This window comes from Ovis canadensis, chromosome 16 (assembly GCF_042477335.2).
Source record: "Ovis canadensis isolate MfBH-ARS-UI-01 breed Bighorn chromosome 16, ARS-UI_OviCan_v2, whole genome shotgun sequence".
NCBI classification, from domain to species: Eukaryota; Metazoa; Chordata; class Mammalia; order Artiodactyla; family Bovidae; genus Ovis; species Ovis canadensis.
In genome coordinates this window covers 16,730,667-16,743,135 of record NC_091260.1, presented here as the reverse complement: position 1 = coordinate 16,743,135, position 12,469 = coordinate 16,730,667, and the positions used below count along the sequence as shown (strand labels likewise).

Sequence of the window (12,469 nt, the reverse complement as noted above, 5' to 3'; positions counted from 1 at the left end):
CCCCGTCGCCCATGCTCTTCTCCTGAGCCAGGCTGCACTTCAAACCAAGGAAAGACAGGGTCACTTTTGTCTTATGTATATATGACTTCCCTGGTGGCTCGGATGGTAAAGCATCTGCCTACAATGCGGGAGACCTGGGTTCGATCCCTGGGTTGGGAAGATCCCCTGGAGAAGGAAACGGCACCCCACTCCAGTTTTCTTGCCTGGAAAATCCCATGGACAGAGGAGCCTGGCAGGCTACAGTCCATGGGATCGCAGAAGAGTCGGACACGACTGAGCGGCTTCACTTCATATATATATATATTTATTTTAAACTGGAGGTTGATTTCCTTACAGTACCGTGTTGGTTTCTGCCATACAAAAATGTAAATCAGCCATAACTGTACATGTGTCCCCTCCCTTTTGAACCACCCTCCAGCCCCTCATCCCACCCCTCTAGGTTGTCACAGCCCCGAGTTGAGTTCCCTGGGTTATACAGCAACTCCCCATTAGCCCAGGTCGACACCTGTACTTGTTCCTCTTAAGCGCTTTTAGGTAAAGGAAGCTGGGCTTCCATTTTTTCAAGCAGATCTGTTCTGTTTGCTTGTTTGCTTTCGATTGTTTTGGTTTTCCTCTATAATTTGCTCCTCAAACATTTTAGAATACCAGAGCACCCAACTTGTGTCACAGAACATCCACGAGGTGGCACTGTTGAAGTTCTCTTGATTTGCAGAGTGTAGTTCAGAGGCAGTCCCTTCTCTTGGGGAGTGTACAGAGTTGGAGAAGAGACAGAACAGATGAACATGTGTTATGTATATAAATATGGTTAGTATAATTGCATGCAATTCAGTTTTCATTACAGCGAATTTTAAGGCACTGTCCATATCTCTGTTAAAGTGGAATTTTGTGGTACTGAGTATTATATGAAATGAATGGACCATTGGCTGGGACATGGAAATGTTTTTGTTAAAATGCTATTTGTTTTAGCAGGATTTGATCTGAGCATATATACATGTGTCAGTATATATCATACACATGAATGTAATAGCTGGGGACAGGCTGGCCGAGGTGATTGTGCTAGTTGCTGTCTAGTAGACTTGGATTAGGTCTGGCATTAGTTCCTTAGCACAGACCGTGCCTCAAGAAAGAGCTTTAGGGAAGAAACAGGTCCATGTGTTTGTTCATACTTGGGTTTAATAACGTGTGGAGTAACTTCCTAATCATTATTTTAGTTTGATGCTTAGCTTTTACTGTAGATGATCCTGAGTTTGAATTTTTACTTTGTTGAAATTGACAGTCAACTTAAGACTTCTTTTGATTGTAAAAACCATTAATTCTATAAAAACGGCCTGTAGTTTTCACTTTTTAATACTTGCTGTGAATACCGTACCTGTCAGTACAGGGAAAGTGGAAAATGTCTGTGGTCTCTGGCTCCTTTTGGTTCAGTGGAAAAAGTGATAATTGTGATATGCTTTTTAAAAACCATGGTGCGTGTTTAGTCTGCAGTGTCAGTTTCTGCAGGCTAAGTTTGTGGTTTGTAAGAACTGTTGTTAAAGGGAAAATTTATACCTTTTGAAGTAGAGACACATTGCGCTTCAAGAAGGATGATAAGCATTGGTGAGGTGTCTGAGCAACTGAGAGTTTTAAAAACACTTAGCTTCGTGGCCGTGGTTTATTCCTTTGTCCCCCAAGTAAGGACGGTAAACCATTACAGACTGTAAATGGGACAGAGGTTAGATCAGCGGTCTCGGGAGCTGTGGAAGAACCAGAAGGGAGGCTTTAGGTTGGAGGCAGGACCAGAGGTCCAGTATGTCAGAGTGCAGAGGCCGATTGCTGAATCTGGCAGCCCCCCCCCCCCCACTTGAATCCCAGCACCTGCACCTAATACGCAAGCCCGCTTTTTGGAGCCTCTGTTTCCTTATCAGTGTGGGGATAATACTAATACGTTATAGGATATAATGAGGATTAAACATAATGTACATAATATGCCTGGCATCTGGTAGGTAGTCTGAGGATGACAGTTTAAGGAGGGGAAAAAAAAAAGTCCAGAGAGGCAGGAAACACCTGCTTCTCCAGGGGCAATGCGATTTATTGCCAGGAAGTTTTAATTATTCACCCACTGATTTCCGAATTGATTCATCCTGACATCATTTAGGTAGGTGTATGTGCCACTCTGTTGGCATAACAAAATGTTGGACTTTGTGACCTGAGCATTATTTCACTTCATTTTAGTCTGAATCTTTGGGTCAGTATATTCCAAGTTAAAGAAATCCAGTGACACGCTGTTGCTGTCAGGAAAGAAAGCCTCTGACTTCAGGTTTTACAACTAGATTTGTGACTAGGGAGGGGAAGGGACAGCAGGGGTGGGTGGGGAAGAAAATTTCTTTGCAGCTGCTCTTTGAAATGCGTTTCTAAAATAATAAAGTTTCTGTAATTGTATGATCTAAGCAGCTGTCTTGAAACTGGCTATAGTCAAGGGCATTGAACTGACATTACACATTTGAGTTTCATTTTGGTGCAGTGTTATTTACATACCGAGCTTTGAAACTTTGCCTTTTAATTGTTTTAATTTATTATTGAAAAATTTCCAGACCTTCCTCTGGTGCGTATAATTAGCACCAGCAGCACTTCTTCAGCACTGTGTGTGCAGTATTCTGGACTCGTTTTCCGAGGCCATAATGTGTCCTCTTACTGCCTTGGGAAGGGGGGTGCTGTGGGAGATGGGGGAGTCTCAGCACTGTAGAGTAAATGAGAGCCAGACATTGATACTTTAAGAAAATGCTTTAGTTGTAACACCTCAGAGCACTTTTTAGCTTAGGCAAATGGGCCACCTTATTCAGTAACCTCTTTGTTCTGAATAGTCTTGAAACCAGAAAGTTATAAAGTCTTCATGGCTCCTGGGAGTGGCTACTCCCAGGTGCCCAAATAGAGGTTGTGTGATTCCTGTTCTTTCAGTATTTAAGGAATATGAGATTTACTCCAAGCTATTAGGGAAGACTTAGCGACTTGCCAGGGAAGGCATGTCATGTTTTCTCTGCAGAAAATAACAAGGGAAGGGAATACTGCTGAGCTTCCTTAGCCAGTGATACCAGCTAAGGCAATTTCTGCAAGAGGGAAGAAGAGAGACTGGTATTTACCAAATGTCTGCTCTGTATCTGACTCCTGAATAACCTCTTCTTATTAACCTTCCCAGCAGGGTTAGGAAGATCCTTCTCTATGAAATGAGGCTATTGATGGCCTATCTCAGAGGGTTATCATGCTGATTATAGGAGATAATCCATCTCAAGCATTTAATATTACTCTTATTTTATGAAAGACTGAGATCCAAAAAGGAAAACTGGTTTGCTTCCACGAGGTTGTATGGCTCTATAGCCAGTATATTTTCCAAGAGACTGACACATCCTGCACCCTGGAAAGAGGGGGTGAATTTAAAGGATTAAGAAAAGGAAGTAAACCCCCCAGATTCCACTGAGCTGTTGCTAGATTGGACCAGTGGCATTTGAAAGAGTAGGAGGTGTGTGTCTAATAATGAGTTTCCTTATGCAGAATCTTGCTGACCGCTTGTAGGTAGGGGAACATCAGTGAGGACTAAAAGGGATATTGTTGCTGTAAAACATAAGTTCCCAGCATGTAGGAATTACCTGGTGATAATTCTTAAGAACTGACTCATTGGAAAAAAAAAAACCCTGATGCTGGGAAAGATTGAAGGCAGGAGGAGAAGGGAACAACACAGGCTAAGATGGCTGGATGGCATCCCCGACTCGATGGACGTGAGTTTGAGCGAGCTCTGGGAGTTGGTGATGGACAGGGTGGCCTGGCGTGCTGCAGTCCATGGGGTCGCAAAGAGTTGGACACGACTGAGCGACTGAACTGAATTCTTAAGAAGATAGATTCCTGGGCCCACCATCTACATATTCTGACTCAGTTGATGAGGAGAATATTCAGAAATTATTTTTGCTACTACTGTTTCTCAAATCACTAACCCCAAATGATTCAAGTATAACGACACAGGCTTCCTAGAACCAGCTCATAGACCGCCCAGCCAGGTGGAAGGTTTGGATGCAGCTTTCCCAGCTAGTATTCAGACCACGGGGATGTGGCAGCCGTTGAGGCCTGAAAAGGCCGCATATAATGTATTCTCACCTATTTGTTTTCTCTCTCAGCAGAGGGTTTGAGAGGCGTGTTGGTTGGGGGTGTGCTTATAACCAATTAGCAGAGTTTGGTTGATAGTTGGAATTGACATAAACCTTAGACAGTGCCTGCGTGCTAATGTTAAGTGTAGAAGCTAGAAGATGGTCAGAGAAGTACCCCAGAATTAGGGAAACTGAGAAGAGCTAAGTTTATTAGGCCATGGGTGGAGACTGTGAAAGTAGATATGATCAAAGAGGGTAGAGAGATTCTGGAATCTGAAGTTCAGATGAATAGTTTGTCAGTCTTGTCAGTGGATAGGCACAAGTAGAAGCCCTTGTGATTCTCCGTGAATTTCCCGCACTTTAAATACACTTAGATGGAAGAAAGGGGCCTGGAGATAACAGAATGGTAGCCAGAATCTTTGAGAATGGTATCAAAAAGTCCAAGCCCTGAATAATGTGAAATTGTCTAAAATGGTTACATGATTTGGGAGAGTTAAAAACAGAATGAAATAGTCCACTGTTTGGAGCAAGAGTGAGAAGAATGAAGGGACAGTGTACTTGGAATAGATGGTGAAGTGGTGATAGGAAGAAACAGCGTATTTTCGCTCCTCACTTAACTTATCCTTTTTTCTTTTGCCACTAAGAATCATGGCTTTAAAACTAGAAGGGTAGAAAAATTGTCCAAGAAAGGAAGAAGATATTTAGGAAACACATAGCTCCTGTAACAAGTAGACCTAGCGATGTTGTGCCAGGATAGTGACAGAGCCCGAGGTGGTGTTTTTCAGAATTGTGAAGCATTGAGAAATAGCTGCAAGCCGGGAGGCAGAGCCGCTGGCTGCGCTTGCGCACGTGCACGGCGTACAGCTGTGTCTGGGCGTCTCCTGCGGGACAGTACCCAGAGATGCTTGAGGAGCCAACTTCCTGGTGTTTCCGAACTAGAGAACTGGGAGACGGTGTATGTGGGAGATACTGGCTGTTGAATTTGACGTTTCATTCCGGCCGAATTCTCAAATGGGTTATCAAAAGTTAATTAGCTGTTGAAAAGACTATAGCAGTATGTAAGCCTAGAAGAGATAGTGTATAGAACGTCGAAGGTTCTATATCTCTTGAGCAGTGAGGTTCGGGGATTTAAAGATATTTTCTTATAGGCAAAGTTTTTCCAAAGTGAACATGGGTTGTGTGTTTAAAAGGGACACAAAGCAGGTAGTGCCAACTTGTAAACAAATAATTGCAATGCCAACTTGATGTAGTAAGCACCAGCAAGGGAGCACAAAGAGTAACCATACCGAGTTCACCTGATAATGTAAAGATGGCAGTGTCTTCATGGGGCAGTTTCTCCAAGTATCTTTGAAGGCTGAATAGAGAGATGTGGGCAGAGTACTACTCAGCCATTAAAAAGAATACATTTGAATCAGTTCTGATGAGATGGATGAAACTGGAGCCGATTATACAGAGTGAAGTAAGCCAGAAAGAAAAACACCAATACAGTATACTAACACATATATATGGAATTTAGGAAGATGGCAGTGATGACCCTCTATGCGAGACAGCAAAAAAGACACAGATGTGTAGAGCGAACTTTTGGACTCAGAGGGAGAGGGAGAGGGTGGGATGATTTGGGAGAATGGCACTGAAACATGTATACTATCATGTAAGAAACGAATCGCCAGTCTATGTCCGATGCAGGATACAGCATGCTTGGGGCTGGTGCACGGGGATGACCCAGAGAGATGTTGTGGGGAGGGAGGTGGGAGGGGGGTTCATGTTTGGGAACGCATGTACGCCCGTGGTGGATTCATGCCAATGTATGGCAAAACCAGTACAGTATTGTAAAGTAAAATAAAGTAAAAATACAAATTTAAATAAATAATAGAATATCTGTGAAAAAAAATAGAGAGATGTGGGCTGGAAAACAGTATACAATCCAAATAATTATAGAACTGGTAGCTCGGGGTTGATACTTTGTATTTAGTGAATGGATGTGTAATAGCCTGAAGGGAAATAGAGAATCATGGCTGCTGTCCTTGGTTCTGACCCATTTAGCATGTTTGCCAACAGCTTGGAATAAGACTTACTACATTTGCCCGTCATGCAGATCTGGTGTGGAATGTCCACACTTCTGGGTGACAGAATCAGAATTGTAGAGGCTGATTTCAAGGGTCAGATAAAGCTTTGAAAGTGAACTATAGTGAGGATAACTGTAGACTTCTGTGTGAATCTGCCCTCCCCTTTTAACTTAGCCATACCAATGCAGAATTAGGGGGAATTGTTTTTAATAGACATTTTATGGGGAGATGCCTAAGGTTTCAGTTCAGCTTACTAACATCTTAGGAGTCTACTGTGATTTGGCTGTTAGATGGAGGCAGTATAATCTTCGATTGTCTTATCTCTTAATATAATGACCTGCACAAGAAAATAAAGTGACCCCAGTGTAGTCTTCGTTATCAGATCATAACTTGAGTACTAGATCTAGTGTAGAGTGGAACCAGTATGTGAAGGGCTTGTAAACCATAAATCAACAGTGTAAATACTCAAGAGTGGGAAAAACACCTTAGTTTGTAAAGCATTTTTTATATATCATCTCGTTATATTTTCAAAATAAGGCAAATTATTCTCCTCATTTTATACAGATGAGGAAATTGAGGTTCTGAAAGTTTAATGATTTACCTAGACCCTGTCAAGTTAGTGTGACTATACTGCTTCTGTTTATTGTGAAAAAAGAAAATACTGACCTTGAATGATGCTTTGTTATCTTTAAAATCCTATCATAAAGCTTTGTTGATTCATACAGGTAATATGAGAAAGGATAGTACTGGCCATGGCATGGTACATGGTAAAGAAAACCAGGGGCGGGGATGCTTCGGTATTGCTTAGGCATTTGTTTCCTGTCATGGAGCTTCTTGGTGGTGAGCCTAGACTTGACATTGGAATTTTCCGACTGTATGTTTAGTGTTCCCACTGCAACACAGAGGAGACCTGGGGAAAGCTTTATTTCTTGTAGCTGCAAAAGGGCGTGTCCAGAACCACAGGATGGGACTGTGTAGGTGGCGACACTATTGACCAGAGGGATCGTCTTACCTTTGAATGTCAGGCAAAGGCTGAATCTTGGTTGTCTTTGAAGGGATATTTGCACTGTGTAGGATTAAACCTCCTAAGGGTCTAGAATTTTTAGGATGTGGTTCATGGTTTTGAGGGTTTTACCTGCATAAGAAGGAGATGGAGAAAAATGATTAACAAAAGTACAACTAAGTACTCTTGACTTAATTCTTGGATTGTTGTGTTTTTTTCATAAGCTTTTTCATATCAGTTAGTGTTCCACCTTTTTGTCTCCTTAGCCCCAGGGGATTCACATAGGTCATGGATTAATGGGATGATTTGTTATCAGAAGCAGTAAATCGAAGGGGAAAGAATGCAAACTTTGGAGGAAGAGATCAAAGTTCCACTCTTGACTTCACTATCCTCTAGTTGTGAAACCATAAATCCTTTTATCTGTCTCTGCCTCATCTGTAAAATTTGGGGTGTCATTGCCCCATAACGTTCTGTAAAAGAAAATAAAAATAAATATTTCGTTAGAACATCTGACAAATACAGAACTGCCCAGGGTTGACTTTTACACCCAGGAACTGATGCCATCAGTTGTTTTTTCTTAAAAAATCAGAACCCAAAAGAAGTATGTATGTTTAGGTACTCCTGTACATGTGTATCTGCAGAACTTTCGATATTACTCAAGCACGTTTCCTGGTTCAGGATTCCTTTACCCTCTTATCTTTAAGGAGGTGGTGGCTGGCACGTTTCCGTCCCCCTTCCTATCCCTCCACTGCTTTTGTATTTTGTGTTTCCGTCCCCCTTCCTATCCCTCCGCTGCTTCTGTATTTTGCAGAGCAAGGCTTAGACCACATAGCAGAGAACATTCTCTCCTACCTGGATGCCAGATCTCTGTGTGCAGCAGAGCTGGTGTGTAAAGAGTGGCAGCGAGTGATCTCGGAAGGAATGCTTTGGAAGAAGCTGATTGAACGGATGGTGCGCACTGACCCTCTGTGGAAGGGACTTTCAGAAAGAAGAGGGTGGTGAGTATTCAGGTTGCTTGTTCCCTTGAAAGACAGTTTCTTTGACCTAGGGTCAGTTTGAGTGCTAAAAAACGTAGTTATAAATACTGGCTTAATGTGTTGGCCTATTTTAAACAAGTGGAGAAAGATGTGTGGTCAAGAGTTGAGAGGAGGAAAGTTAAAGCTGTTAGAATAACCTCTTCTGAAATGCATACTTCCTGTATATTTATTAACTGTTGGATGTATTATACAGTTTGAGCAGTTTGACTTTTCAAAGCTATATGTTTATGCTTTTCCTTTCACATTTTCCTTAGGCGTTGATCCCATTACCAAGAGATACATATGGAAAAGGAAGTCATGAGAAAGTCAGATAATGTCATTTTGCTGTTAGATGTTGATCCTGGTTGAAGACGGGAGGGATACAACAGGCAGGATTTTTCAGAGACAGCCCATCGTCTCTGAAATACAGCTTTATAGGTCTGTGCATGTCAGTAGTCTGGCCCAGTTAGCACAGAGAAAGAGTGCCAAGCTAGGACACACAGGAGGTGGTGTGAGTGGTGGCTAGGGCTGTGTTTCCTTTATAGGAAGAGATTTGATATGCACTAAGTCAGATTTTTCACAAAGTTACATTAGCCCCTTTTATTGAACTGTAGAATGAAGGGCCAGATGATTGTGTTGGGTATTCAGAAAATAAAAAGTTAGGATCATGTAAAGAACTGTAAGTTGAACTTATGTCAAACATGTACATTTAATTGTCAGAAATCCTGCTTTTGAACTGTTAAAGCTCAATGCAAATCAAAAGACTTGAAAGATTCAACTTTGAAAGCACCATGTTTAAATAAATTTCACCCTTTTATGTGCAAAAATGTAACATCTGTTTGTTTTTATTTGCCAGGGATCAGTACCTGTTTAAAAACAGACCAACAGATGGCCCTCCCAATTCATTTTATAGGTCATTATACCCAAAGATTATCCAGGATATAGAGGTAATTTTATGATTTATCTTTTTTATGGGCTTAGTGTTCAGTTGATCTAAAAATCATAGAACGGGTCTTTCTTTTTTAAGGTGAAGTCTTAGAGCAAATATGTTTAAATGTGTAATCTGCACATTACAATGTGTAATTCTTCAGATTGGATAGTGCCTTTTTGTATTAAAAAAAAGTCTTAACTTTTCTAAAATGTGAAATGCTTTTGCAAGGCTGCCAGTTAATTGAAACCTTAATCCAAAATTACCTTTTTAATTTGATGAAATTTCCAAAATCCAAGGCCCAGTTTTTCAGGTAAACGTAGTTTCACCTTTTTGAGCCACCTCTAGAGAACTAGAGAAGGCACAGTCGCAGTTTCCTCCGTAAATTTCCCATACTTTTGCATTAAAAGGATTCCAGTATGATTCTAAGCAATAGTTAAGTGGTTTTTATAGAGCAAATTACACTCGTGGACCGTTTTGGATTTGAGTGCAGCTTCCCCAGACCAGTAAAACTCTGTGAACTTGATGAGAGACATTGGAGATGTTTGATATTGTTCATGTGTTCTAATTAGTTCGGTTTTATTATTTAGCCCTTTTCCTTGAACCAGGAAAGACATGCACAGGCATTTCTCATTAACTCTTTCACATGTGTTCTTGGCAGGTCTTGGTTACTTCACTATTTCCTCCTTGGCGAAAAAAAAAGTTCAACCTTTGCTAGGCAATGCTGTATCACCCATAAAGTTATACTCGGCTTCCCAAATGTGAAGTAATCCTCATCCCCAGGTGATAGGCATAAAAGTTATTGTGCCAAAATTCATTAATAGAGAAACATGTGCTTTTTGTAGCCGCCCACTTCTTTTTTAAGGCAGATGTGATGTGAACTAAAGGAACTGTTTGGTTAATGGTAAATCTGAATGTGACTGGAATATCATTATTTCAAATGCAAGCTGTTGTCTTGAGTATTCTGTTCCCTAAAATGAGCTGTAAAGTAACCTTTTAGGGAAGTAAAAGCTTTAAGTGAGTTGAAGCTTTTGCCAGACAAATCCTAAAATTTAGGAATTAATTGATTTATTGACAGTTCAAAGCTTAGAGTAAATTGCTCCAACAGTGTTAGTAGCTGAGACATAGCGTTAGCTTGGACCTTAAATTGGTGTGTGTCTCAGATAAGAAGGATCGCCTTTCACCCCTATGTGGTTTTACTAAGACTGCTTATGCATATGTCTTAGAACCTATATTACTTTCTACTTTTTTCCTCCCAACTATTCTTTATAACATATCTTCAGATTTCCTTGAAAAATTTTTAGCAAGTCCTTCATTATAAGAAGGATGATGTCTAAGATCGATCATTAATAAATAGGAACTCTGCAAGGACTTTGATCAGATTGAAGATTTGGTGACATAGATTATTTTAATTCTCATGAGTACTATCATAACCTACAGTATGAATTCCGTTTTCTGTGGCATGACAGTATGTGACACCACCTAACATAACCATTTCCTCAGGCTAAAATAACATTTTAAAGTTAGTGGAGGAGGCAGCTGTGAGGGAAAACAGAGCTATAGGGCAGAATCCCATTTGACACAAAACCTCTGCATCATGGTGGTCTACAGTGTGGTTCCTAGAGTGTGGTTGAGGAAAACCCACTGGTAGGCCGCAAGAGTCTCCTCCAGACTTCTGTGGGCTAGATCTCTTAGTGTGAGGGTTGGTGTTTTATACTTGGGTACATTCACTCATAGTAATAATAATAAAAATAATGGACTGCGTAGGGAGTGATTACTTGTCATAGATACTTTAAGTGTTTTATAATTCATTTTCTCATTTTACACTCTGGACAGTGCTTGGAAGGGTAAGCCCTGTCCTGATTTAAAGTTGAGGAATCTGAGGCTTACCCAGATTAAATAGCTTGCCCATGATCACACAGGCAGTGGGTAGTTGAGTCTGTGATCAACCTTACCTTCTTCTGCACTTAATACAGCTTTTTTTACACTAGAGATCACTGGTACTTCATCAAAATAGGGTTCTTTACCTCTTCTTTGTAAGTGTGTTTTATCTTCTCCTGGGTGGACATGAAAAGGAAAGAGTTATTTCAGTGATCCATGGATCAAACAAATGGGAGACTCACAGGCTTGGCTGTTACCATATGGCTGGTATAAAGCCCTCACAAGCAAACTATAGTAATTACAGGTACCCTCTTCTGAGCCCTTGCAGTATACTCATGAACTGTGTTGTGTGATTTTTATAGATTATTGATTGCTTGTAATGCTCACAAGATACCATCCATACACGGCCTTAGAGTCTGTGGTTTTTTCCCCGCATTCTCTGCAAGGTTGCCAGTTCACAGCACCTTTTGCTTTCTCTCCTTCTTGCTCTGCCGTGACAGTTCTAGCTCATGTGCTGGCTCCTGTCATCTGTACATCCCATATTTGGCTCTGACAAGCAGATGACCTTGCCCTTCCACACTGACCCAAGAGGAATTGGCTAATTTTTAAGAAGAGTAGGGAACCCGGCTTAGTGTAGCCAAGCCTTATTGTTCAGGAAATGAGAATATAAGAAATGAAGCTTGGAGAGAATAAGAATTCTTAGCTTTCTGCAGAGGTTCATCTCTCATGGGTATTCTTGCCACACACATGCACACACATGCGCCCTCGCACACACAGGCACACACACACACACACACACACGGGTAGAAGGGAAGAGGGGAAGGGGGTAGGGTGGGAAGGAGAGAGTTTAGAGAGCCTCTGAATCGAGAAGGAATTCCTGGAAAACCTGAGGCACAGTCCTAAAAGAAACAACCATACGCCATTGCTTTCTAGAGTCTTAGTTGTTACCATCATCGTCATTATTAATAGGAGCTTACTGTTAGGTACTTTGCCACAGTGATTTAATTCATTTCTCAAATTGTCAGAACCAAAATTTTTAGTCCAAAACCTTGTTTGTCCTACCATGCCCTTAGGTGTTCCTCGACAGGAAGATGGGAGTTGTTATAGTAGGCTTAATCAGTCAGAGTTCTGATGTCCTGAACTTGGATTTTTCTCTTTGTCATCTCAGAGTAGTGACAAACTCTTTCATGTAGAATGCCTTTTTTCCTTTTTTTTTTTTAAATTCTCTGGATTAAAGCCTTTGAAGCCCTCTCCTTGGAACAGACCACTAGTAAAATGATGGTGTGTTGTATCGCACCTTTTAATAAACCACATTTTATTCAGGGAAAGTGGGGAGCTTTTTTGTGGTTTGCAGACTTGATATTAACATTGTCCTAACCAGAAAATGCCAAAACTTGCCCACCCACCCAGTTGTGTTTAGGCTTCTAAAAATAATGTTATTCCTTCATACTCAGACATCTGTT

General features: G+C 41.0%; 1 protein-coding gene across 27 annotated transcripts in view; it reads left to right on the top strand.

Annotated features, from left to right (window-relative positions):
* FBXW11 (F-box and WD repeat domain containing 11) overlaps positions 1-12,469 on the top strand; it is a 130,755-nt gene that overhangs the window by 93,954 nt on the left and 24,332 nt on the right. For all 27 annotated transcript variants that reach the window (XM_069556034.1, XM_069556048.1, XM_069556028.1 and 24 more), the window contains 2 exons: positions 7,993-8,179; positions 9,054-9,144. In XM_069556034.1, coding sequence (XP_069412135.1) covers positions 7,993-8,179; positions 9,054-9,144 — 278 coding nt within the window. The remainder of the gene's footprint in view (positions 1-7,992; positions 8,180-9,053; positions 9,145-12,469) is intronic.